Here is a 27,317-nt window from a genome sequence, read left to right as displayed (position 1 = left end):
TTGAGGAAAGGGTGAGGAATACCGGGTGCCTGAAGATCCCGGTGAATCTTGTGTTCCACAGACTCAGAAGAAAAGTCGGGTGGTTTTTCATCCGCTAATTGTCAGGTTTTGTGGGCAGTGGGAAGCAGGAGTTGGGACATGGACAGCCGCTTGCAGGAGATCCGGGAGCGGCAGAAGTTACGGCGACAGCTCCTTGCACAGCAGGTCCGCGGCCCAGGGAGGAATCGAGAATGCGCGTGCGCGGTTCCCTTCTCTTCCTCCTCCCCCTCTTTCTTTTCTGTCTTTGCCTACGCATTTCGGTGCTTACTTCCCTGGTTCCGCAACCCTGATCCCTAGGCCTACCTGCCTTTCTTGCTCTTAACTGCGGCAGAACCCTGAATATTCTTCATCTGTGCCGCGGTCATTATGTTGCTAAACCGAACGCCACGATTGGTCCTCAGCAACCATTATGGAATGCGCGCCAAGTGTCTGGCGCAGGGCTCAATGATGGGGATACAAAGCTTTGGTCTTTGTAAATAAATTACCGTAGTTCGCGCCAGGAAAAGTGATTTGTTATCCCTTAAGTTTCTCTAAACTATTTAAATGGTCGTCTATGTCAGGCCTTTCTTCTTAGTACCTAGTTCTTGAGATTGTGGCTTCCTTGTGAAATAGATTTATAGTGTTTTCTTTGGGATCATATCTAAAGACTGCATTAGAAGTAGCCTGAGTGTAAGTTTTAGTTTGTACATCTTGTGTGTTGCTAAGTACTGTATCTTCGTCATCACCCACCGCTAATATTTGAATTCTCACTCTGTTTAAGCCACAGTAAATACTTGGAATAGATATCATTGACTTCCCTTACCAAATAATGAAACAGGCTAGAGAGGTTAGGTAGTTTTTGCCCCGTGTCACTCACCGCTAGGCCAGAAAATTGAACCCAGGTGAGTCTCTCCAAAGCTCGTGTGTAAATTAACACTTGATCAGGAGAGTACACGTGCAGAAAATGCAGATGTACACCTCTGCTTAGAGTCAGAGTTTGTGTTTCCCATCCTACCATTCATATCACTAAAAGTGATGGAGGAAATACTACGAGGTTTTAATGAGGCATCTTACTGTTATTTTTCAGTAATGAATCTTGGTTTTAGTAAATGAAAATTTGAAACCTATACTCTTATGATCTGATGAAAAGGTTTATGGTGTGTTTATATATATATTAAATGTATATGGTTATAATATATATAACCATATATGGTATAGATATACCATATATGGTTATGGTGTATAAAACCGTATATGGTTATGGTATTTATAGTCATACATGCTTATGGTATATATAGTGTTAAAAATGTGGGAATTTGGAATCAGACCTGTTCTGTCCCTCTAGCATTATGATCTGGGACAAATCAGGTATCTTTTCCAAGCCTTCTTTCTTGTACCTTCTTTTATTGTGTTGGCTTCAGAATATTTAGTAGCTTTGTTACCACCAAGTAAGGTTCTTATTTTTTAGTTTTTTTAGATTTTAGTTTTAGTTTAGTTTTCTTTGACTCAAAATGCATTCATAAATGGTTACTTTGTGTCTTATTATACACGAGGGGATCTAGTAAGCCCCTGGCAATTCAACTATAAATAAAAAGTGGTCCTTACCCTAAAAAAGCTTGCATAGTGCGAAAAATTTAATGATGGGTGCCTTTATTAAGTACCTTTAATGAATCAAGACTCTGCTAAGCTTTTTATATACATTATCTTCAGTCCTGCAAGTCAGATACTATTTGCATCTTATAGATGAAGAAAGTAGAGCTCAAAGAGTTTACGTTACATGCTGAAGTCCACAAAGTTTATAAGGTTGCAAGCTTTTAGTTTTAGGCTTTTCCATGCTCTTTCCAGTACACTAGCTGCTCCCTAGTCTTCTAGTTGGTTAGAAACTATTTCCACTTAAGTAAGAATGTCTGATATAATCAATGACAGACCTCCACTTTAGCAACTAATTTCAGCCTTTCTTTCAATTGTTTCTCTATTTGAACAACACTGATTACTCTCCAGAATGTGGTTGTGCAATTTATACTTTATGATTTTTTAAAAATTGTACTTTTTTTTTTGCTTTTATCATTTATTTATTATTATTATTATTTTTTAAGATTTTGTTTATTTATTTGACAGACAGAGAACACAAGTAGGCAGAGAGGCAGGCAGAGAGAGAGGGGGAAGCAGGCTCCCTGCCAAGCAGAGAGCCTGATGCGGGGCTTGGTCCCAGGACCCTGGGATCATGACCTGAGCCAAAGGCAGAGGCTTTAACCCACTGAGCCACCCAGGTGCCCCTTGTTTATTTTTTTAAAGAAAAATTTTTTTTTTTTCAGTGTTCCAAAATTCATTGTTTATGCACCACACTCAGTGCTCCATGCAATACGTGCCCAGGCTTACCGAACCCCCCACCCCTCCCCTCTAAAACCCTCAGTTTGTTTCTCAGAGTCCACAGTCTCTCATGGTTTGTCTCCCCCTCCGATTTCGCCCAACTCACTTCTCTCCATCTCCCAATGTCCTCCATGTTATTCCTTATGCTCCACAAGTAAGTGAAAACATATGATAATTGACTCTGTCTGTTTGGCTTATTTCACTCAGCATAATCTCTTCCAGTCTCTTCCATGTTGATACAAAAGTTGGGTATTCATCCTTTCTGATGGAGCTATAATACTCCATTGTATATATGGACCACATCTTCTTTATCCATTTGTCTGTTGAAGGGCATCTTGGTTCTTTCCACAGTTTGGCTACTGTGGCCATTGCTGCTATGAACATTGGGATATATATGGCTCTTCTTTTCACTACATCTGTATCTTTGGGGTAAATACCCAGTAGAGCAATTGCAGGGTCATAGGGTAGTCTATTTTTAATTTCTTAAGGAATCTCCACGCTGTTTTCCAAAGTGGCTGCACCAACTTGCATTCTGTCCTCCTTCCTTTCTGATTTCTGTGAATCTACTGTAGCACAGCTCAGGTCAGAACATTGTAATGAAAACTGTCTTGATCTCTCTGGCTAAGGGTCTTCTTCCAGCTGGTTTTCGATGTCCTTACTGTTGCGTACACTACTTAACATTACTTATTGTTATACAGAATATAAATGTCAGCAACTTACACCTGCTTTTTACTTAGCTATAGCTTTGTTCCCCAAAAAATCGTATATGCTTTTAAATGATACCAAATTGTCAAAATTATTAAAATAACCTATTTAGTGCTTCCATAACAGAAAATCTATGATTTACTTATTCCAGTCATTCCACAGTTTTGTTTTTTGTTTTTGGAGCATGTGAGGACAATTATATATGTGAGCAGAATTTTAACTTAAAGCATTTCTATTGTAATACATTGTATTCTAATGTAGTAGGAAATCTGATCGGTTCATTCAAATATTGAGCATCTACTCTGAGTCAGGCATTATACAAGCTGCTGAACATACAGATACCAAGAGGACAGAGTTCATCTGCTTAGAGAACTTAGATGTAACTTGCAGAGCAGTAAACAAAAGTAAAGATAAAATAATTTAAGTGTAAAATCAGAAGTCGTGATAAAGACCTTGAAACAATATAAACAGGAAGTAAACAAAAGTAAGACCTCTAATAATTGAAAGTTGTGTTAAGTACTATGATCCAAATAAGGAAATAAAAAGGAGAAAAGTGGAAGGAGGCTACCTATTCTATGTACTCTTTAAGGAAATCACTTGTCCTCATCTGAGACCTGAAGAGAGAGGAGTCACTCATGGGAAGATTAGAAATCATTTTAACTATGGGAAGTAGATGTGTCTTTTAACTAATGAGAATAGGGTTCAGGAAGATTTTATGGGAGAGTTAAAATGTCAGGAACATTTGATATATAGTAAGAGATCTGTCATTGAGAAACCTTAGAGGAGTCATGAAGTAGGCAGACTACAAAGGCAGTGGTGATTGCTTAAGATCAAGGCTAGGGACTTGTAGCTCTGATATTTTAGTATATTCCCTTTCCTGAGCTAAAGAGACTATTTAATGCAGATTTCCCCATGCCCTGCTTAAAAATATAAAATTGTCCCTTTATATAAAATATAAAATTGTCCCTCATGGCCTCATGTCCCTCAGTTGTTCATTTGGCTTTTATTTATTTATTTTTTTTTAAGATTTTATTTATTTGACAGAGATCACAAGTAGGCAGAAAGATAGGCAGAGAAAGAGGTGGAAGCAGGCTTCCTGCTGAGCAGAGAGCCCGATGTGGGCCTGGATCCCAGGACCCTGAGACCATGACCCAAGTCAAAGGCAGTGGCTTAACCCACTGAGCCACCCAGGTGCCCCTTCATTTGGCTTTTAAAGATGTCCATGAACTGGGTGCCTGGGTGGCTCCGATGGTTAAGCACATGCCTTTGGCTCAGGTCATGATCCCGGGGTCCTGGGATTGAGTACCACATCAGGCTCCCTGCTCAGTGGGGAGCCTGCTTCCCCCCCCATCTATCCCCCCTTCTTGTGCTCTTTCTCTCACTCTCAAATAAATAAATAAAATCTTTAAAAAAAAAAAAGATGTTCATGAACTGATCCCATTTTGTATAGCCAGCTTATCTCAACTAGTTATTTGTTGTATTTTGCAGAATTTCCCTGACTGCCAAACAGAATTTGCATTGCCATTTTTTAGGTATTATTAAAATTCAGTGTTGTACCTATAAATCATTGTATAAAGACTTGGCTTGAATAAAACTGGATAAATATTTATTACAGCACAAGATAAATAAGGTATAATATAGGAGCTGATGGATACAAAGTGTTAATGCCTACCACTCTATATACACTATATGTGAGCTGCTTTTTTTTTGCTACTACTACTAAATTATGTTTTATTATTTACTTGAAAAGTAGAGGATGGCTAAAATTGTCTTAATTTCAAATACAACTGAAGGTATAAAATGCTTGCTAGCTCTCAGATTTGTTCCTAATTAACATGGTTTTGTTCCAAGGTATTTCCTGTTTTTCCTGCAAGGTAATTAATCCACTTACCTGCTGAAGGAGTTAGAGTTTGTTTGTTTGTTTGTTTATTTGTTTGTTTTCAAATACCTGATATATTCAGTGTTGCTACTCAGGCAGGAAAGGCTATCCAGTGCATTATGATCTAATTTTTGGTTTTTGTGTTTTCTCAGTTGGGAGCAGAAAGTGCCGATAGCATTGGTGCTGTGTTAAATAGCAAAGATGAGCAGAGAGAAATTGCTGAAACAAGAGAAACTTGCAGGTCAGTTGAATCATTTTTTTTTTTAAGCGACATGTTAATATTGTGAAAGGGTTATTGTTTGCTTTTTTAAAAAAAATTTATTAGAAGGAGAGCATTAGTGGGCTGGGGGGCAGAGGGAAAGGGACAAGCAGACTCCCCGATGAGCAGGGACCCCCGCCCCCCCATTATGGGGCTTAATCCCAAGACCCCAGATCATGACCTGAGCCGAAGGCAGACGCTTAACTGCTTGAGCCACCAAGGTGCTCTTGGTTATTTTTTTAACAAACAAATAATCCTAGGTATGAAGTGTGTTATGACAAGCATCAAAGTAAAGATTTCAGAAATACTGATTTTTGGTTTTTAGTACTCATGAACTATGAAACACTTTCTGAATATAGTACTCATTCATAAAGTAGTTAGAGTGGAATTTTAGACTAAGAATTAGCTTATACACCATGGATTAAATAGTTATATTTACAAATTCTTTTAAAGAAAAACATACTTTACCCTAAAAGTGGTATTCATTTGGTAGTTCATAAAGCACTTCAGAATTTTTCAGTATTCTGGATATTAATTTGAATATCAATTTTGCTTAAGGCAATTCAGAATGATATATAATATAGAAGTTTCTTTTTGCCATACATCCATTATAAAAGCTTATTTTCTGATTTGGTTGCTTTCTCCTAAAAGTAAAATACAGAATTGACATTCAGGTTGTGTGATTTTTTTTTTTTTTTTAATTTATAAACTAGTTGAATGAATAAATACTGTTTAATCAGAAAAAATGTGCCTTGTTCTGTTTTTATAAACTGTTATTTAATATTATTAATAGCTGCCATTTATACATCTTTCTATATCTGTGTGTGACACTTCAGTTTTAATTTTCAGGGCTTCCTACGACACCTCTGCTCCAAATGCAAAACGTAAGTATCAGGATGAAGGAGAGACAGATGAAGACAAAATGGAAGAATATAAGGCAAGTAGAGAACAGGGCAATTTTCTGATCAAGAAAAATATAAATCCTTACAATAATTCTTTTTCTTTTAAATTTATTTTTATTATTTTTTAAAGATTTTATTTATTTATTTGAAAGAGAGAAAGTGCACAGAGGGAGAGTGCAGACTCCCCGCTGTGCAGGGAGCCCAACATAGGGCTCAGTCCCAGGGGATCATGACCCAAGCCAAAGGCAGACACTGAGCTACCCAGGCGGCCCACAGTAGATTCTTATCCAGGAAAATAAATTTAATGAAAGCTCAATTTTAAGCTTTCTAAAGTAAATGTCAGTAGCCTATGTATGCAGGCATACCTTGAAGATACTGCAGGTTTGGTTCCAGACCATCACAAAGAAGTGAATATCGCAGTAGAGCAAGTCAAGTGAAATTTTTGGTCTCCCATTGCATATAAAAGTTATGTCTACACTATCTTATAGTCTGTGAAATGTGCAGTAGCATTAATATCTAATAAAGCAAGGTATATACCTTAATTTAAATACTTTATTGCTGGGATGCCTGGGTGGCTTAGTCAGTTAAGGATCTGCCTTTGGCTCTGTTCGTGATCTCAGGGTCCTGGGGTCGAGTCCCACATCAGGTTTCTTGCTCAGCTAGGAGCCTGCTTATCCTTCTGCGTGCTCTTCCCCCTGCTTGTGTTCTCTCTCTCTCTCTCTGACAAATAAATAAAAAAAACTTAAAAAAAAATGTTTTATTGCTAAAAAATGCTAGCCATCTTTTGAGCTTTTCAGCGAGTTTTAATCTTTTTTTTTTTTTTTTTTTTTTTTTTGCTGGTGGAGGGTCTTGCCTCAGGGTTGCTACAGCTTCCACATCAGTGCTTGCTGCTTCACCTTACGCTTTTATGTTATGAAGATGGTTTCTTTCCTTAAACCTCATGAACTGACCTTTATTAGCTTCCAGCTTTCCTTCTGTGGTGTCCTTACCTCTCTCAGGCCTCATAGAATTGAAGACAGTGAGGGCCTTGCTCTAGATTAGGTTTTGGCCAAAGGGAATGCTGTGGCTGGTTTGATTTTCTCTCCAGACCAATAAGCTTTTTCCGTATCAGAAATAAAACTGTTTACTTTCTTACCATCTGATAAAAATAGTAGATTCATATGGTTTTTAAGAGAAATAAAATTTTCCCATTGGTGGTCATGTCTTTCATGATTTGAGCTAAATCCCAGTATTCACAGTATGACGAGATAAATAATATTAGACAATTCAGTCAACAAAATCAGTAGTTATAGATAGGTATTTATTGATGAGAATGAAAAGGAAATTTTTATTTATTATAAAAATAACTAGGTAATGAAAAGCATGCAAAGACTTCAGCGTTTGACTTTAATGATAATTTGAAAAATTATATCTTAGGGAAATGAAATATTTATATTAAGTCTTGGGGTGCTTGGGTGACTCACTTGGTTAAGCATCTGCCTTCGGCTCAGGTCATGATCCCAGGGTCCTGGGATTGAGCCCCACATCAGGCTCCTTGCTCAGCAGGGAGCCTGCTCCTTCTCCCTCTGCCTGCTGCTCCTCCTGCTGATGTTCTCTATCAAATAAATAAAAGCTTAAAAAAAGAAGTTATATTGAGTCTTACTACTCAAGATATCATAAATACATAAAATATTCCTTCCATACATAAAATGTCTGTTTAATCTTCCTTTTCCAAGGATGAATTAGAAATGCAACAGGAAGAAGAGAATTTGCCTTATGAAGAAGAGATTTATAAAGATTCTAGTACTTTTCTTAAGGTAAATAAATTTTCATATTATAAGTCTTCACATTTCAGCTCTATGCATGAAAAAATTTTAAATACTTACTATTTTCAATATTTTTCAGTTTATGAGGAATCATCATTATAAAATAAAAATAATTTAAAATTATTCTTGAAATAATCTTCTGATACTTGGCTATTTAGGATGAGATAATGCTATATCAATGTCTGTGGCCACTAAAGAGTATTACTGTCATTTTAGTTGTGTTTCCAAATATTACTGATTTTTTTTAATCTATGTATCAACTTCTATTTTGTATGGCCTCATAATAAAAAATAAAGTACAGAGTTAGTGTATCTGCCATTAGAGTAAAATGCTCTTAATTTAATTTTGACTTTTTCTTTAGGGAACGCAGAGTTTAAATCCCCATAATGATTACTGCCAACATTTTGTAGACACTGGACATAGACCTCAAAATTTCATCAGGGATGTAGGTATGTTAGATTTGTTGGGAATATGCTATTGCTAACTCTTGATTACATGCATGTACTTTATCCATTTTGTGGATTATTTCTAACAAAATCATTTTTCCTGGCTTGGCTTTTCTAATTCCATAATTATTTTTCCTGGCTTCCTATTTTTATTCTCCATACTTCTAGTATACCCTCCTTTCCTTCCAGCAGTGTTCCTCTCTCCCTTCCTTCCTTCCTTCTTCAGTTTGGTTCTGTGATTATCCTTGCATTTTTTATTTTACCTTCATTTTTTCCCTCTTCAGGGCTTTGCCTTTTGTTTGTAGGCCTGATTTTCTCACCTATATTATTTTTTCCCTTGTCTCTAAAGAATTTAACATTTCATGCAAGCCGACTCTGTTGGCAACAAATTTCCTCAATTTTTTTTTTCTAAGAAAGTATTTCTCTTTCACTTTGGAAGAATAATTTCACAGAGTATAGGATTCTTGGCTGGTGTTTTATTCCTTTCAACACTTTAAATATTTCACTCCAATCTTTTCTTGCTTGCATGTTTCTAAGATACTGGATATAACTGTTATCGTTTTGTTTATCTTTCTATTCTTCTGTAGGCATGGTGTTCTTTCCCTCTGGTTTCTTTAGGATTTTTTCTTTATCTTTAACGTTCTGTAGTTTGAAAATGATATGCCATAAGTTTAGGGTTTTTGGCATTATATGGTTCGATATTCTCTCTGCTTTCTGGATTTGGTTTGTTGTCTGATATTAATTTGGAGAAATTCTCAGTCATTTTATTTTAGATATTTCTTCTCTTCTCTCTCTCGTTCTTTTGATATTTCCCTTACACACATTACATCTTTTGTAATTGTCCCATGGTTCTTGGATTTTCTAGCTTTTTTTTTTTGTTTTTTTTGTTTTTTTCAGATTTTGTTCTCTTTGCTTTTCAATTTTTGAGATATCCTCAAGCTCAGAGATTCTTTCCTCAGCCCCTGTCCAGTTTACTAAGTCCCTCAAATGTATTACCCCTGCATTTTTAAAAACAGCTTTATTGAGATTATCATGTACCATATAGGTCACCCATTTTAAAGGGTATAATTCTGGTTTGTTTTGTTTTGTTTTATTTTTAGTAAATCCAGTTTGTACAGTCATTACCACAATCTAATTTTCATCTCCACTAAAGAAACTCAATACCCATTACTAGTTAGTTCCCATGACCTCCTCCTCATCTGCCCCCTAACCTTAAGTAACCATTAATTAACTTTCTATTTCTAGCAATTTGCCTATTCTAAACATTTCACATAAGTGGAATTGTACAATATGTGGTATTTTGTGACTGATTTCTTTGACTTGGCACAATGTTTTCAAGGGTTGTTGATGTTGTGGCATAAACCAGTACTTCATTTATTTTGACTGCCAAATAATATTCCATTGTATGTATATACCACATTTTGTTTATCCATTCATTTGGGTTGTTTCCACCTTTTGACTGTTATAAATTGCTGCATGAATATTCATGTAAAATTCTTGTGTAAACATATGCTTTCATTTCTCCTAGGCATATAGCTAAGAGTAGAATTGTTGGGTCATGTGTTAATTCTCTGTTTAGCTTTTGGGGGAACTGCATAATTACTTTCCAAAGCAGCTGTACCATTTGACATTCCTCCCAGTAGTATATCGGGGTTCCAGTTTCTTCCCATTTACTGTTACCTGTCTTTTTAATGATAGCCATCCTAGTGGGTATGAAGGGATTTTGACTTGCATTTTCCTAGTGATGACTAATGATGTTCGGCATCTTTTCATATTTGTTGGCTATTTAAATACTTTGGAAAAATATCCAAACTCTTTGCCTATTTTTTAAGTGGTTATTTAAAGCCTTTTTATTATTACATTGTAAGAGTTTATATTCTCAGTCCAAGTCTCTTATTAGACATATGATTTGCAAGTATTTTCTCCCATTCTGTGGGTTGCCTTTTTACTTTCTCGATGGCATCATTTGCCACACACGAAAAAATTTAATTTTGATACTATCTGATTTATTATTTCTGTGTTGCTCACAAGCAACTCTTGAAGTTACTCTTGAAGTAGAAACTGATTTTAGTGTTTTCATGAGCAAAATTAGCTGTAGCGTAAAAAGTTATGATAATGTGAAGTGAAATAAGCCAGTCACGGAACAAATATGCAAATACTTAAGTACCTAATAGGGTATATGTAATATAAATACAGTAAAATAGTCAAACTCATGGAATCAGAGAACAGTGGTTATCAAGGACTAGAAGAATGGGTAAATAGGGAGTTGTAACTGAATTGATAAAAAGTTTCGGTTATGCAAGATGAATTAGTTCTAGAGATCTATTGTGTAGCATTGTGCTTGTAGTCAGCAATGCTGTTAACTGTAGTCAATAAAACTTTAAAAATTTGTTAAGGGTAGATCACATCTTAAGCGTTCTTACACACATGCACAGACACACACACACACCCAGAGGAACACAAGAAAACTTCTAGAGGTGATGGATGTGTCTGTTGCCTTGGTTGTGATGATTTCACGGATGGATGCATATGTCTAAACTCATCAAATTATGTATATTAAATATGTGTGTTTGTATACGTTGGTTATACTTCAGTAAAGCTGTTTTTTATGATAGCTGTATAACTGAATTTCAGGATCCACCTTTATGCTTTTAAGATATATATTTTCCCACAGCAAAGATAAAGTACTTAGGAAACTATTACGGATTGAGAAGAACTTAAATTTTCTGTTATAGAAGAGTGAGAGCCGATTCTACTGTGATTAAAACCTGATTATAATAAAATCTTTAAACTTGTTTTATTTGCAATTTGTTTTCTAAGCACTGATTGAAGAGGCTTTACGAAATCTTTCACTTTTTGATATTAAGGTTATTAATGTCTGTACTTTTGGTTTTTAAATTGAGATGCTTATATGTTTTATATTGTTAGGAATATGTTTCTTGGGGTGAGGGGGAAGAAAAACCAAATAAAAGATTTTAGGAATCTTTGATATTCAAAGCCCTACTTATCCCTATAGTTGCTTAAACAGGCATTATGCTGCTTTACTTAAAATCTCTTCTGAGCTCAAAGATCTAAAACATTTTTGAGGACATGGGAACAGTGAGTCTTGTGTTTTTAAGTACGCTTTGTAGGACTTATATATGTTTTTTAAGATCTTAAGCCTCAAAATAAATATGGGGATTTGGTTCATAATGACAAGGAGATGTGAAATCTTTAAAATTATAAATAATGATATAAGAAATACTCATAAAGAAAACAACTTGTCTTGGAGGTGAGAGGTAGTCTACTATTAGGGACTCATTATCTTCTTTACTAGATTTGTTCTAGGGTTGTGTCCATGAGCCATAGCCAATTAATTTAAGGTCATCAGCTGTGTTTCTCTCATCTCTAACTATTCTTTGTTTCTTCCTATATGTAATCATAAGAAAGAAAATAAATACTCATTTTCTCTGCCTTTGATAACTATTTAAGAAGCTGAATACAAACCTCAGTAATCACTAGCTTCTTAAGGAGAAAGAATTCTTTTAGCTAAAAGAAAGGGGGAAGACATGGTAGAGGAAGGCAGTTGTTCTTTTCTTTCCCTCAGAACAGAATGGCTTAACTTAATGCTGTGAGCAGATTTAACTTAAATATGAGAGATTAAATGGCTTATTAATTTGGACTGAGCTTTAGAACATCTGGGTTTTTGCCTCCATCTGGGATTAGGGTTATTAGATATGAAATATATATTTGTGAAATATTTAAAAAATAGTCAAAATTAACTTTTTTAAAAGGACACAAAAATAAAGTGGTGATTGTGTATTGTTGTGTTCTCCTGAGAGGGCTCATAACCTTTGAATTCACTGATACTAATTTCCATTGTATTGAAATTTAGTATTTACTATTTTTTGTCCTCAGGTTTGGCTGACAGATTTGAGGAATACCCCAAACTGAGGGAGCTCATCAGGCTGAAGGATGAGTTAATAGCTAAATCAAACACTCCTCCGATGTAAGTGTGTTTTTTCAGTTTTCATTCCCAACTCGGGCTTAAAATAGCAGGTTTTTTTTTATCCTGTAGCCTTTCTGTTTGAAAAAAATTCAGCACCTATATAATGTTAACAAACTTTTCCTGTGTATGGTAAAATAGATTCCTTTGACATTCCAGTGCTGAGTGCTCTCATTTTATTTTATTTTTTTAGTTTCCTAGATAATTTCTTTAAAGTGTCTCTAAATGTTTTCTTAGAAAAATAATTCATGTTTGTTGTATCTTGAGTTTCTTAAAATGTTTTTGAATGACTTTTCCTTTCAAAAAGCAGTTTATTTGTTGAAGGAAGTTTAGAAAACTTAGATGAAGGAAAAGAAAAAATAAAGGTTATTATAACTCAGCATTCAGGGATACTAGTCTTAACATATGGATTATGAAAGTTCATTTTAACCTTTGCTAAACAGTATAATGTTTTCCTCAAAAATGTGTAAAAAGTCTTTGAAATTGGAAAATCTACTTAATTCACATTTAGCTTACTTTGAACATTTTATACATTTAACAATTTGCTAAAATATATTCTTTTAGGGATTAGAAGAAGCACAAAGAAGTCCGAGTGTATGGAGAAAAATATTAGCAGATTCTAACATTCATCCAATTTAAAAACCTGTTAAAGTATTTTGTATTTAAATTATTTTAATATTATGTATTAAAAAAACCTTTCAATAAAGGCTAGTCGTAATTTATACTAGGTGGCCAGAAAAGGCTATTAATATAAACAATTCTACTAACAAACAAACTGATAAAAGAAAATTATACGCATCTTTAGAAACAATTTTTTAGAAGGAGGCTTTTAAAGCTAACAAATAGTTTTTCTAACTTAACAATTAAGAAAAAATAATGTGGTAGTCCTTAGGAGATTCAGATGATGATGAAATGGGGCTCAGAGATTTACTCACACTCATATGGAATTTTAGTATAAAAATGAGAGAAGTACATTCTTGATGTACATAGGGGAATTTGATTTTATTTTGTAGTGTGATTATAGCCATCTTGTAGAGAAGAGTGTTGGTAGATGGTTTACTGTCTATACTGAGGAAAGATACTCCTGCATAAAAAAGGTATTCAGTAATTAGTTTATGATTACTTTGTAAATAGTGTTTAGTAATATTTAAGAAATTCCTTTCATTATTATCTGTAAGGTATTTGAAAATCTCTTAGTCACTTTTTATGCCTTAATCAAATAGGTACTTACAAGCAGATATAGAAGCCTTTGACATCAGAGAACTGACACCTAAATTTGATGTGATTCTTCTGGAACCCCCTTTAGAAGAATATTACAGAGAAACTGGCATCACTGCTAATGAAAAATGCTGGACTTGGGATGATGTATGATGAAACTTTCTACATTGTAATTATTTCTTTTTCAATGAATATTTATTTGATGAGAAGATTATAAATATTCCCATATTTTTAGGAATCATAAATATATAATATATAAAGTGGCAGAAGATCCAGGGTACATTGACAGTTTTACACTATCTTTGGTCTGATTCTTCTTTTTGGGGCAGAAGTTGAAGAGGTAGTGAGTAAATAGTCTGTGGAAGACTTACAGTTCCAGTCTTAAGAGTCCTTGGATGTATAACTAGGAGAGTCTAAAGCCAGAATGACTGGTAATTCTTTCTGCATTTGCTTAGTTTTTAGTAAACATTAGAGTATAATATATATATATGTAAAACATGATTTCTTTTTGAGGAACTTACAGTATAATGGGTAAAAAAGATACATAATTTTAGTATAATATAATTGTGATAAAATCACATTTTCCTAAATAAAATTAGGCAAGCTGGTAACTTCAGTCAGTTACATAAAGTTATCTGTTTTTACTGATCAATAACAAAAATAAATACTTACTGAGCACTACTCTGTGCTAGGCAATGTGGTAGGTACTGGAGATTCAAAGGTGAATAAACCCTGGTACTTGGACTTAAGGAGAATGTAATTTAATGGGATAAATATTGACCTAAACAGATAATTGCATTATTATTTTGTTAGTTCTATAACAGAGGACTGCATAAGATGATCTGAGAAAAACTGACCAAGCCTTGGAGGATGGGGTACGTGAACAAAGAGGAGGTGACACATTAACAGTATAAATACACTAGTTGTAATTGGCCAGATAAAGAAAGGAATAGGATGGTGATTCCAGATGGAAAGAACAGTAAGAGCAGAAGGGATGGAGACAAAGACTATCTGGTTTGTAGGTTGATGTTAGAACATAGATTGGTCCTTTCTTGCGATGATGTCTTCTTAGAAGCTTAAACTTTTATCCTGAAGACCTTATGGAGTCTTTGAAGGGCTTTAACCGGTTTAGTTCAGTGGTCAGATTAGTGTGTGGAGTATGCACTAGAGGAAAAGTCTGGAAAGGGGAGAGCAGTTAGAAGACTGTTGTAGTAGCCTAGTTAGGAGATGAAGGGACCATAAATAGGGGTAATGGTAGTAAGAATAGAAAGGTGATAAATTCAGTAATGTGTAATAGGTACTGTGATGAGCTCTAGTGATTGGAATGAGGGGGGAGAGTTAAGGATGATTTGAAGGTTTAAGTCTTGGGATAGGTAGGTTGATTTTTCACCAGTTGAGAAAGAGTGAATTTAAGAAGAGCTGGATTAGAGGGATTAGATCATATTGAACATGTTGATTTTGAGGTATATGTGAGACATTGATGTGGAGGTTGTAATAGGAATATGTCATTCAAAGGACAGATCTGTGTCTCAAAATACAGATTCAGAAGATGAGTGCATCAAGCCTATGAGAATAGACAAATTTGTCCTAAGATAGTGTCTTAATTAAGATAACATGTGGATTGACAGTAAAGCTTCAGGAAGCTTTTACATTTAAGAGGCACATGTAAAAGAGAGGTCAAAAGAGTGGGTCAGAGATAAATAAGGAAAACCAAGAGTATAAATGTCATAGGGGCCAAGGGAATAGGGAATTTCAAGGAGAGAGTAGGCAGGAATGTTGAGCACAGAAGGGAGGTTGGGAAAGGAAAGGACTGACATCTGTCAAGACTGGTGTTTCATAGGAAATGGTGCTGAATCCTTGCATGTCCTCCTGTTTAATGATAGTTAACTTCTATTATTTAATCTTCAGGATATACCTCTGGTTTTTCCTCCTTGAAGCTTTTCCTTTCATCTCAATCCCTCAGACACTTTTATTTACATATTTATAGATACTACCACTTGGAAAGGTTTTTCCCATCCTCTGATAATAAATATAATTTGTACTTATTGAAATTCAGAAAGGTAACAGTATATAGTATTCTAAAGGTGACGCAAAAGACATAATACTCTCAATATTTATTGCTGGGAATTTTCCAGATAGGTTGCACAAATTTACGTTCCTTCCAGTTATGTTTAAGAAACATCTGTGTAGGGGCGCCTGGGTGGCTCTGTGGGTTAAGCCTCTGCCTTTGGCTCGGGTCATGGTCTCAGGGTCCTGGGATCGAGCCCCGCATCGGGCTCTCTGCTTGGCGGTGAGCCTGCTTCCTCCTCTCTCTGCCTGCCTCTCTGCCTACTTGTGATCTCTCTCTCTCTCTCTCTGTCAAATGAATAAATAAAAAAATCTTTAAAAAAAAAAAAAAAGAAACATCTGTGTAGCCATATCTTCATCAAAATTGACTAATAATATAAAAACAATCTTTGTGACCTTAATCAAAGGAAAGAAAATTGAAAAAAACATCTCATTATGTCCTTGATTATTGTAGTTGGTCCTTGAACAATGTGGATTTGAACTGCACGATTTCAGTTATACATGGATTTTTTACAGAAAAGTAGTGTAAATATATTTTCTCTTCCTTAGGATTTTCTTAGTAACATTTTTTCTCTAGCTTACTTTAAGTATAGAGTGTAAATACATATAACATATAAAATGTGTTAATTGACTGTTTATGTTATCGGTAGGGCTTCTAGTCAACAGTAGGTATAAGTAGTTAAGCTTTGGGGAGTCAGGAGTTATACTCGCATTTTTATGGGGGGTATGAGTTGGTGCCACTAACCCCTGCATTGTTCATGTGTCACCTGAAACTAGGCTGAACTTTATTTTCTCTGGCCAGTCTCTAAGGTTTGGTGAGTAAAGGCACAAGAGCTTCAATTATATGTGACAGACTAATAGAGTTTTTGAAATAAAGGAACTCTTTTATATGTATATTCTTGATTTCAGTTTAATTTTACTGAACAGCTCTGGCTGGCATGGTTGAAATGTTTTGTCTGGCCCTTGAGCCCTAAGTTCTTAACCTTTATGTGATAATTTCCTAAAGAAAGTGCCAATAGTTAAACCAACATATAAAATGTAAATAAGAAAGGATTTCACAGGTATTCTCTTTCACATTAGAGAGTCAGTAGTGGTCAACACATTTTGGCAAAGAACATGAGGCCTTATTTAAAATACCAACAATTAGCAATAGAACTGCAGTGTCAAGAGAATAATTCGCTTAATGTTCTTCACTAATATGTGGCATCACTTGTTTTTGTCTATTTCATCTGTAAACATGTAGGAATATGTGTGTGTGTTACATAATTACTTATTCATATTCTTAATGACAGTATTAGATGAGAGATTTCAAGATTTTAAAAAGTCAATATAAAACTCATCAGGTTTATACATATTGTAACTTAGGTCCTTTATTACTGTCAAATAATATTTTTCTTTTTAGATTAAGTTAGAAATGGTAAGCTTATAACATAAATGGATCTGTTACTAAAGTTAATATTTTTAGGGGCACCTGGGTGGCTCAGTGGGGTAAAGCCTCTGCCATCAGCTCAGGTCACGATCTCAGGGTCCTGAGATTAAGCCCCGCATCAGGCTCTCTGCTTGGTAGGGAGCCTGCTTCCCCCTCTCTCTCTGCCTGCCTCTCTGCCTACTTGTGATCTCTGCCTGTCAAATAAATAAATAAATCTTAAAAAAAAAAAAAAGTTAAGATTTTTTAAATAAACGAAACATAAATTTTTGCTTAAACTATGGTCTCTGAAACTTAACTGTGGCGGAAAACTGGAAGAAAAAGAATATCATATAAAATGGTTGGTTTTACAGTTTTTTATGTGACTGTGTGGAAATTTACAGATTTAATTATTTGAACTTTTTTTCAATGTGACATACAAGGGAACACATAAAAGAGAACAACACATACAAAGGAAACAAAATTATACATTAATTTTTGTTACAAGTTTTTATTTAAATTCCACTTAGTGAACATATAGTGTAATATTAGTTTCAAGTGTAGCATTTAGTGATTCATCATTTACATACAATACTAGTGCTCATCACAACCAGTGCCCTCCTTAATGCTCATCATCCATTTAGCTTATCCCCCGCCCACCTCCCTTCATCAACTCTGTTTGTTCTATATAGTTGAGTCTATTTTATTTTTGCCTATGTTTGCCTTTCTCTGTTTTTCCCCTCCTATGTTACTTGTTTTGTTTCCTAAATCCCACATATGAGTAAAATCATATATTTATCTTTCTCTGACTGACTCATTTTGCTTAGCATGTTCTGTAGCTCCATCTGTGTCATTGCAAATGGTAAATATTTGCATTTTTTATGGCTGAGTAATATTCCATTGTAAATATATCTCACATCTTTATCTCTTCATCAGTTGATGGACATTTGGGCTCTTTACATAGTTTGGCTATTGCTGATAATGATGCTATAAACTTCGGGTGCATGTGTCCCTTCAAACCAGTATTTTTATATCCTTTGGGTAAATACCCAGTAGTGCAATTGCTGGATCGTAGGGTAGGGTTCTAGGTTTAACTTTTTAAGGAAACTCCGTACTGTTTTCCAGAGTGTCTGCACCAGTTTGCACTCTCACCAACAGTTACTAAGGGTTCCCCTTTCCCCGCATCCTTGCCAACACCTGTTGTTTCTTGTGTTGTTAATTTTAGCCATTCTGACAGGTGTGAGGTGATATCTCATTGTAGTTTTGATTTGTATTTCCCTGATGATGAGTGACTTTGAGCATCTTTTCATGTGGCTGTTGGCCATCTGTATGTCTTCCTTGGAAAAATTAGACTATTTTTTGGCATTTCAGACTTAAAGTGGTCATTATAATGAAATGTGCATATTGATTTATATAGAACTTATGTAAATACTGGAAACCAAATCTTCCCCAAACATTTGTTATATTTCATTTGAATTTTGTTCCTAATTTGGGGGTAATTTAACCTCTTCCTATTTCAGTTTCTTTTTCTATAAATCATGAAGGGCTGCTCTCAAGCTACATCTTATAGAATTCCATTATTCTATGAATATGGTCCCCCTGTAACATTTTTCTGTATGAAATCAAGTGTGTGTGTGTGTGTGTGTGTTGTGTTTGTTTGTTTTCTCAACATAGAATAAGAAAACAGAATAATTTGTAAGGATAAAATTTATTTGCTAATGAAAATTAGTACATTTAAAGAACACATCTGCTTAAAGTCCTGATAAATCTCAGTGGTTGTTCTTTTAGATTTAGGATGATTGGAAAATGCAGTATTGTTTTGGTTTCCCACAGATTATGAAGTTAGAAATTGATGAGATTGCAGCCCCTCGATCATTTATCTTTCTCTGGTGTGGTTCCGGGGAGGGATTGGACCTTGGAAGAGTGGTAAGATGGTTTTTTTAAATTGGATTTTTAATTCATAAGAAAAAATATAAAAAGTTTGAAGATAGATGTTATTCTGTCCTTTGTTTCTTGAACAGTTGCTAAAATACTCAGAAGGAGAAAATATGTTCAGAAAAGAATGCATGAAAGGCGGTACTCTTCAGTTAACTAGCACTAGGGTTCAGTAAGTCCCAATATAATTTGTTACAACTTCAGAACAGTTTAGACATTTGAAACTGCAGCTCAAAAACAGGCTGCTTAGTGTCATTTACTACTCATTATAAGTAGCTAGAAGGTACTCTTCTGAATAATATTAACTTCTGAATTCCACATAGAAACCAAAACAAATTGGAAAAATAACATGGCATCTGGAACACATGGTTTGAATGATCAAATGAGAGTGAGAAAGAAGTTACATAACACCTGTATTTATTTTAAGCATCTTGTATTTCCTGTATTTCAGGACTTTATTTTTCTTACTGCACTTATTTTGTTGGATTTCTAAATGGAAATAAAGTAGCATATGCCTTTTTATCTAAGAATCATGGGAACATGTGGCTACGTATTAGAAGGCTTCATTCAGTTTGCGTCTCAGTTCTGTCTAACAATGAAACTTGGGCAAAGAGATTTTTACTCTGGTGGGTTTCCGTTTCTTCACTTGTTACTAGATGACACCTTCCATTTTTAGGATATATTACTTGTTATACAGCAGATAATCTCATTTAAGCCTAGTAATTTTAGGAAGTGTCCGTTTGACAGGTGAAGAATTTAAGTAGGATTATTTTGAGATAAATTTATGCTAAAATCCTGAAATTCTGCAGTTACTTTGTATTCTTTATATAAATAACAAGTTTGAGACTGTTAGATACATCCTTGCTTGTGTCATTTATTAATTCCAATGTAAGACTATAACTGCATTCCAATTGGGTATCTATTTTTTGCTGGCACCTCTCCAAGAAGCTCTGGAAAAACTAAGAAAATAGAAATATACTGTATGTTTTTATAGGTATGTTGGTATTTACCTTTTATAGCTGCTAATGTCTGGCTTTGGGCTTGCCTTCCACCTCCCAAATTAGGTTGAAAATGATTAGGAGGTTTTATTGTATTTGTTTATGTAGTAGTCTGTCATATTGGTGAAAGCAGATTTTGGCCAAAAATTATTGCAAAAATAATTTAGCATTAGAAATACTTACAGGCTTTTTGTTAAATTGATTAGGGCATGAGGATTTAGACCCTTGTGGTTTATAATGAATATCCAGTGCAAAACAAATAATTGGCGACAGGAACAGATACTGATCTTGATTTTTGAGATTTTAAAATAAAAATCCAAGTGTCATTTTGAGGTGTTTCTTACTTTACACAGTAAGGGCATTCCTGAAATGAACAGTACCAACAATATTCTACTGCACAATTTAGTTATTTTCCCCCTACTTTCCTCTTAGATCATTTGGGGAGGGGGTATATCTTATGTTTTTATTCCCACCAGCTATGCAGCACATGCATTGGGTAGTGGGGCCTCATTATGCCACTCTAAGCAGTGTATTAGCGAGTATTTGTTACATGTTCTTATATAACAGATTCTAGGACACTAAGGGTCAGATCTCTATTTTCTAGATTGTATAAAGATGAAAGTACAGTTTTATCCAGTAATGAGCTATACACAACAGTTTTAAGGCTTTGAATCTTTTGAAGTTGTTAATATTAAATATATAAAGATAACGCAAGACTCTTCGTTTGAAAAGAAGCTATCAATTAAAATACTTTCCGTAGTTTTTAGCTTTGTCAGAGGATAGAAAATTGAGGTGCTAGGAATCAAATTATCTGTTGAATCTGTTGATTAAAGAGGGGCTGAGTGTTTTATGATTTAAAACCCCCTTTCGGGGCGCCTGGGTGGTTCAGTGGGTTAAAGCCTCTGCCTTTGGCTCAGGTCATGATCTCAGGGTCCTGGGATCGAGTCCCGCATCAGGTTCTCTGCTCGGCAGAGATCCTGCTTCCCTCTCTCTCTCTGCCTGCCTCTCCCATCTACTTGTGATCTCTCTCTGTCAAATAAATAAATAAAATCTTAAAACAAAACAAAACAAAAAAAACCCCTTTCTATTGATTCCAGTGGAAGGTAGTATTAAAGAATTTGGAATATTAGTAAAATTCTGTGTTTTCATATTTAACTTTATTATACTAATATCCAGAATATGTCTATGCATTCTGTATATTGGCTGTTTAAAGACTGGTTTTTCTTTTTTTCTATTTCTGAACTAAAAATTACTGTCACATCTTAGAATTTAGTGTCTCAAACCTCTAGGAAGTTTTTTAGTGCAGTTGGTTATTTTAACTTTTGTTTATTTCTTTTAACTAAGGATTTCTTTTTTTTAATTCTTTTTAGTGTTTACGCAAATGGGGTTACAGAAGATGTGAAGATATTTGTTGGATTAAAACCAATAAAAACAATCCTGGAAAGACTAAGACTTTAGATCCAAAGGCTGTCTTCCAGAGAACAAAGGTATTGCCTTTACTGTTTTGTTATCTTTATTTTCATTATTTTCCCTCAGGCTTTTCCAAATGACTGTATACTATTTAATTTTGGTAGAAAGGTTCTTTTCTTAGATTTGTACAAATGGCATTGAACGTTATAGTAGTACTTCGTTTAATTTTAAAATATTCACCTTGTTAGCTCAACCTTCACTGTGTTAGAGAAGGTAATATGTATTCTTGTATGTCCCAAACTGCTGTAATTCTAAGTCATTATGGACTTTTGGTACCTCTGACCCCTCCAGATTTTTTCCCTTTCCCTGGGCCCAGAAAAAAGAGATGGTAGCAAGACTCTCACAGCTGGTTGGCTTAGAGGGATATTTTTTTCCTTCTCTTTTTCCTACAAGAGAATCCTAAGAACCTACACAAGAACCCCTGAGAACCTCTGCTCCATAAAACTGCCCTGTTACTCTCAGGCTTTAAAAGTTTGTCCTCCGTTCTTTCACTCTTTAGGGAGCAACTGGTGGGAGAGTCTTTCTTATTAAATCTTTCCTAGACTGGAAAGTTCTTTTTAAGGAACCTAAGTTACCCTTGCCATAGTTCATGGAGTCAAGTGAGAGATTAAATTTATTTAACCCATATGCCTGCTATTTAGATTAAAGGTCAAAAAAACAAAAAAGTAAATTGATTTTCTCATTTTTTTTATGTTGAGTCATTAGAAGTCTGTATACATAATTAAAGTCCCCTTTCCATATAAAAAGACTTATATCTTGTATATCATTTTGATCTTGGATCATATATGAAGCCCAGTATAACATCATTTTAAGATTCTAAGGTCAAGTGTCATGCTTCCGTAACTGGAGAAAATAAGTTATCTAGTGTTGCAGAGGAAAAGACTCTGTGGTCATTGACACAGTTCTAAAACATCATGACCCCAAATTTGATACTGTCATGTCTAGCTTCCCTGGCAGTCTTCTCACATCTGGAGGTCCAGGTTTTCCTATTGTGTTTTTGCTGATAGAACTCCTTCCCACAGATTTGGAGAAATGAAGTTTGTTTTGGAATTTGGGACATCAGAAATGTAAAATGTTAGGAAATAAGACTGCTGATGAAGAGAATAATTGGTCTACTCTTACTTTTATTTAGGAACACTGTCTTATGGGGATCAAAGGAACTGTTAAGCGTAGCACAGATGGGGACTTCATTCATGCTAATGTTGACATTGACTTGATTATCACAGAAGAACCTGAAATTGGCAATATTGAAAAGCCTGTTGAAATTTTTCATATAATTGAACATTTTTGCCTTGGTAGAAGACGCCTTCATCTTTTTGGAAGAGATAGTACAATTCGACCAGGTAGGACCTTAGAAAATCTTTAAAAAACTTTATCACCCCTGGGGATATAGGTATCAAGAAATAGTACACATTGCTGTGTTAAATAAAATTCTTGTGATGTGTTTGATTCCTCTTGCTGTACTTCAGATATGCCAAACTCATTCTTGTCTCTTCATGGTCCTCTACTTTCATCCAAATACCTGACAACCTTTTCTCACAACTCTTGTCTAAACTGGCCACCTTCCCCTTATACGCCTCCCCCCCCGCACTTTCCTCCTTCCAACACGCTCTTTCCCCTTACTCTGTTTTCTTTTTCTTCATAACACTTACCATTAGATGAACTGCAAGTTCATTTGGGCGTATGTTTTAGTCAGTTTCTTCAGCATACAGTCTCATGGAAGGCAAATATTGTCTTATTTACTAATTTCTACCCACCATTCAGATGATTCAGTAAATAAAATGTTGAAGAAATGCGTAAGTGAATGGTTAAATAATCCCACAGAAAATAACCATACATTTGTGAAGTACAGATCTTGGCTTAATTAGAAACTAAAATACCTAAGCTTGTTTGCTTACATGTATAGTGGTGCTGTCTTTTCAGAGTTTTAACTTTTTATGAAATCAATATAATGTGAATTTATACTTTGAAAAAAAATGAGTAGAAAATAATTAGACTATTATGGACAAATTTTTTCTTAAAGGGCACAATTTTTATGTGCAGTGTTATTGAAATATCAGTATATTCTGTTTTATTGATTTCTCAGAAAATATAAAAGTAGCATTGCTTTATTCATAATATATAAAAATCAGTCTCTTTGCCTCAGCATGTTAGAAATCCAGTTTAAAGGTGAAAAGAGCCAGAATCTTGTTTTGAAAAGCCTACATTTTATAAAAAGTAAAAAGTTAAAGAACTTACAATAGAATAATTGGCCATAAAAGTACCTAAGAATTTAGAAGAAACTCTGATTTTCATTCTAAAAAAAGTAATCCTTGGGGCACCTGGGTGGCTCAGTTGTTAAGCATCTGCCTTCGGCTCAGGTCTTGATTCCAGGGTCCTTGGATCGAGCCCCGTTGTCAAGCCCCACATCGGGCTCCCTGCTCAACAAGAAGCCTGCTTCTTCCTCTCCCACTCCCCCTGCTTGTGCTCCCTCTCTTGCTGTGTCTCTCTCTATCAAATAAAATCTTTTAAAAAAAGGTATATCCTTTAAAAAAAAAATGTTAAAAAAAAATCCTTAATGTTGCCTTAACTTATGTGTATGACATAATCCACCCCTCTTCTCTCTCCCTGCCCATCAGCTACCTCTGTGTGCTTTGATGAGCAGAGTAACTTGAAGATATTTCAGCTGTAGAAACTCATGGCCTCAACTTTCATGAAATTATGTAAAATAGTAAACAAAGTAAATAGTTGAAAGATCAGTCTTTATTGAACATTTATAGTTAATATGTGGTTTTTCCCATTCCAGATACAATTTAATCAGAAATCATCCTTCTTATAAGCTAAGTTGTATAGCAATGTAGCTGACAAAATTACTTTTGAATACCTATAGAGGTACAACATGTAATGCAAATTCTGAGAAATTGTTTTTATTTACTTCATTTAAGATGTATATTTGAATTAGATGTTGAAGGATGTAATTTTTAGCAGGTTGAAAGGATAGAATGGGCACAGAGGTGGGGTTTTGTGTTTTGTTTTCTTTTACATTATGATGTGTTTTGTTATTTTTTAAGATTTTATTTATTTATTATTAGAGAGAGAGAGAGAGAGAGAGAGAGAGAGGACGAGAGAGGGAGAGGGTCCGAGGGAGAAGCAGACTCCCTGCAGATCAGGGAGCCTGATGCAAGAGACAGTCCTGGGACTCCGGGATCATGACCCAAGCCGAAGGCAGTCAGTTGCTCAACCAGCTGAACTACCCAGGCACCCCACATTATGATGTGTTTTTATTTTTATTTTCAGAGGTGGAGATTTGTATGGAAAGTTATATCTATAGTGATTTTCTTACTCAAATGAAGTCATGAAAAGCATTAATGAAAAATGTGACTGGAAATTTAATTCAGGTTTCATCCTAAAAGACATTAGATACCATATATACGAATCTGCTTTGTGGAGAGTCCTAGAAGATTAGGCAGAGAAGTGACATATTTTAGTTTGTTTTAGGCTTTCTGCTTTCAGAGGGAGGAGAGGCTGGGAGAGCATTACAATATACATGTGTGTTTGTGACATGTGTAGGGGGCTGGCCTAAAAGAAAAATAAAGGCTCATGTTTGAGGGTTGACAGTAGGCATGGAAAATGGAAATGAACAGGAGCAACATGGTAGCGGTTGCGTTTCGGGTGCCTGTCAGCTGGATTAGTGTTGTGGTTGGGAAGAGTAGAGGCAAAAGTTGATTCCAGGATTTTAATCAGAAAACAATGGTATCATTTCTACAAGTAGGAAGGTTAATAAAATTTATTAAATTTTCACTGAACCCAAACTCAGTGTAGTGTGTAATTTTTTTTCTAAGTGCTGCTCTCACAGAATGTGAAATGTGGGTGGAGACAGTAAGGGAGATATTTTATAAAAGTTAACAGTCATGAAGATGAAATAAGATGAAATCTGCATAATGACTAAATGCTGTGCGTTATGTTAAAAAAAAATACTGGATGAGTGATAGGGGCATCTTTATTTTTAATTTTAATGCATCTTTAAAAATACATTTGAAGATTTGAAGTAGCTCCTAAAGAATTAGTAAGAGAAATGGAAAAAAAAAAAAAAGATAATCTTTCCCTCTATTTCAGGCTGGCTTACAGTTGGACCAACTCTTACAAATAGCAACTATAATGCAGAAACCTATGCATCCTACTTTAGTGCTCCTAATTCCTACTTGACTGGATGTACAGAGGAAATTGAGAGACTTCGACCAAAATCACCTCCTCCCAAATCGAAGTCTGATCGGGGAGGCGGAGCTCCCAGGGGCGGAGGAAGAGGTGGAACTTCTGCTGGCCGCGGCCGAGAAAGGAATCGATCTAACTTCCGAGGCGAAAGAGGTGGTTTTAGGGGGGGCCGTGGAGGAGCACACAGAGGTGGCTTTCCACCTCGGTAACTTTTTAAGACACTGATCTGTTAATGCCTCTATATCTTCTTCACTGTAGTTTGATTTCCAACTGGGGGACTTTGTTTAGCATTCAGTTCTGGCTTGCATTTTTCTTTAATTTCTCTAAACTGCAGGAATATTTTAGCCAATCTCTCTCGCAGTTGTTATACACATTGTGTAGTTTTATCCAGGAAAAACAGGTCATCCTGCCTTCGGTCATGTGCATGTAACTTAACAGTGCAACAAACACCTTCCTTTCCGAGACTAATTTATTCTGATAGATTCCAACTAATTACAAAGGCTTTTGCCTTTTAGAAATAGTTTTAAGAGAACAGTGAAAAAGACCCAATCTGTAGCGTCATACTAGTGCCAAGAGCAGTTGATAATGGGCATCCTACCACTGTTGTTGTGGCAAATGGAAAGCTGTTTGGGAGCCTTGATAGAACGGAGTTGGGACAGATGGTTAACTTCTGTCAAAGTTTTAACATTTTCTTGATGAAACAAAGACTTTTTTTTCATTTTAAAAAATCTTATACTCAGATATAATTTGACTACTAGTGAAAAATTGAGAGAATTTGAACAAAATCAGCTCCTCCTAAACCCAAATCCCAATCTGATAGGGGAGGTTGGTGCTCCCAGCGGTGGGCAGAGGAAGAGGTCGAATTTAATAGGCAGACTTAAAAAGAGAGAAAAAGTTCATCATAATTTCAGTTGCAGGTGACTGTTAATCACTTGCTAAGAGGCGAAGGAGGACAAATATCCAAGTGCTAGAACTTTGGTGTAGACTTGGATTGACCTTCAAAGCAGCTTCATATATTCCTTAGCAAAGTAAAAGAAACGAGGCAACAACAGAGAGAACTGGTTAATCAGGTGTTTTGAGAATAAAGTATTTGGTGATGAGGAAATGACATCTTTAAACTTGTTATGGAGAAAACAGTATTAAAAACCAATTACAGAAGACCCTCAACTTAAGACAGCTTAGAAAATGGAATTGCAGTTGCCTTTTATTAAAACCATATGGTGTGTTGTTTTTAAGAGCCTGGTTTTGTAGATCGGTTGGTTGTATAAAGCTTTCTTCTGTCATTTCTCTTTTTATACTGTAACTCATGTTTTAAATGAATTTGATGAATGAAATAACCATTATTGTTCTTGAAAAATATATTTTTTATTTGTGTATGATTTTTCTAATGAAACTTTAAACCCTTGAAATGTGGGAGTCTGTTTTCTGTAAGTGGAATTGCCTTTGTTACCAAATGAAAAAGGACTGACTTAAGATTAGACTTTTTTTTGGTCTTTGATGCATTTTAGTAGCCATTCTCAGCTTTTCATTGGCTCAGTTATACCTCAAGTGATGTTATATTACACACACTAACAACTCAGTTTGAAGATAAGGGCTGAATTACAGAAATAGGGTTGAGATCCTTAAAAGCCTGGTGAATTTAATGTACTCAACCTGTTGGTACT

The 27,317-nt window shown here is 35.2% G+C and overlaps 1 protein-coding gene across 2 annotated transcripts; it reads left to right on the top strand.

Annotated features, from left to right (window-relative positions):
* On the top strand, positions 1-27,317 carry LOC111157349 (methyltransferase like 14). 2 transcript variants are annotated; one of them, XM_022518696.1, is made up of 11 exons: positions 1-204; positions 5,125-5,213; positions 6,081-6,168; positions 7,849-7,929; positions 8,300-8,387; positions 12,282-12,372; positions 13,593-13,734; positions 18,893-18,985; positions 21,363-21,479; positions 22,595-22,805; positions 25,558-27,317. In XM_022518696.1, exons 1-11 carry the CDS (start codon positions 139-141, stop codon positions 25,860-25,862), a joined length of 1,371 nt encoding a protein of 456 aa, XP_022374404.1. In that variant the 5' UTR covers positions 1-138; the 3' UTR covers positions 25,863-27,317. The 2 variants fall into 2 exon arrangements, with proteins under 2 accessions (XP_022374404.1, XP_022374395.1); XM_022518687.1 differs by having other exon boundaries at positions 18,872-18,985.

The sequence above is a fragment of the Enhydra lutris genome, unplaced genomic scaffold (assembly GCF_002288905.1).
Source record: "Enhydra lutris kenyoni isolate GAN:26980312 unplaced genomic scaffold, ASM228890v2 scaffoldscaffold3, whole genome shotgun sequence".
In the NCBI taxonomy this organism is placed as follows: Eukaryota; Metazoa; Chordata; class Mammalia; order Carnivora; family Mustelidae; genus Enhydra; species Enhydra lutris.
Note: the sequence above shows the minus strand (reverse complement) of the source record. Positions and strands in the feature narration are given on the sequence as shown.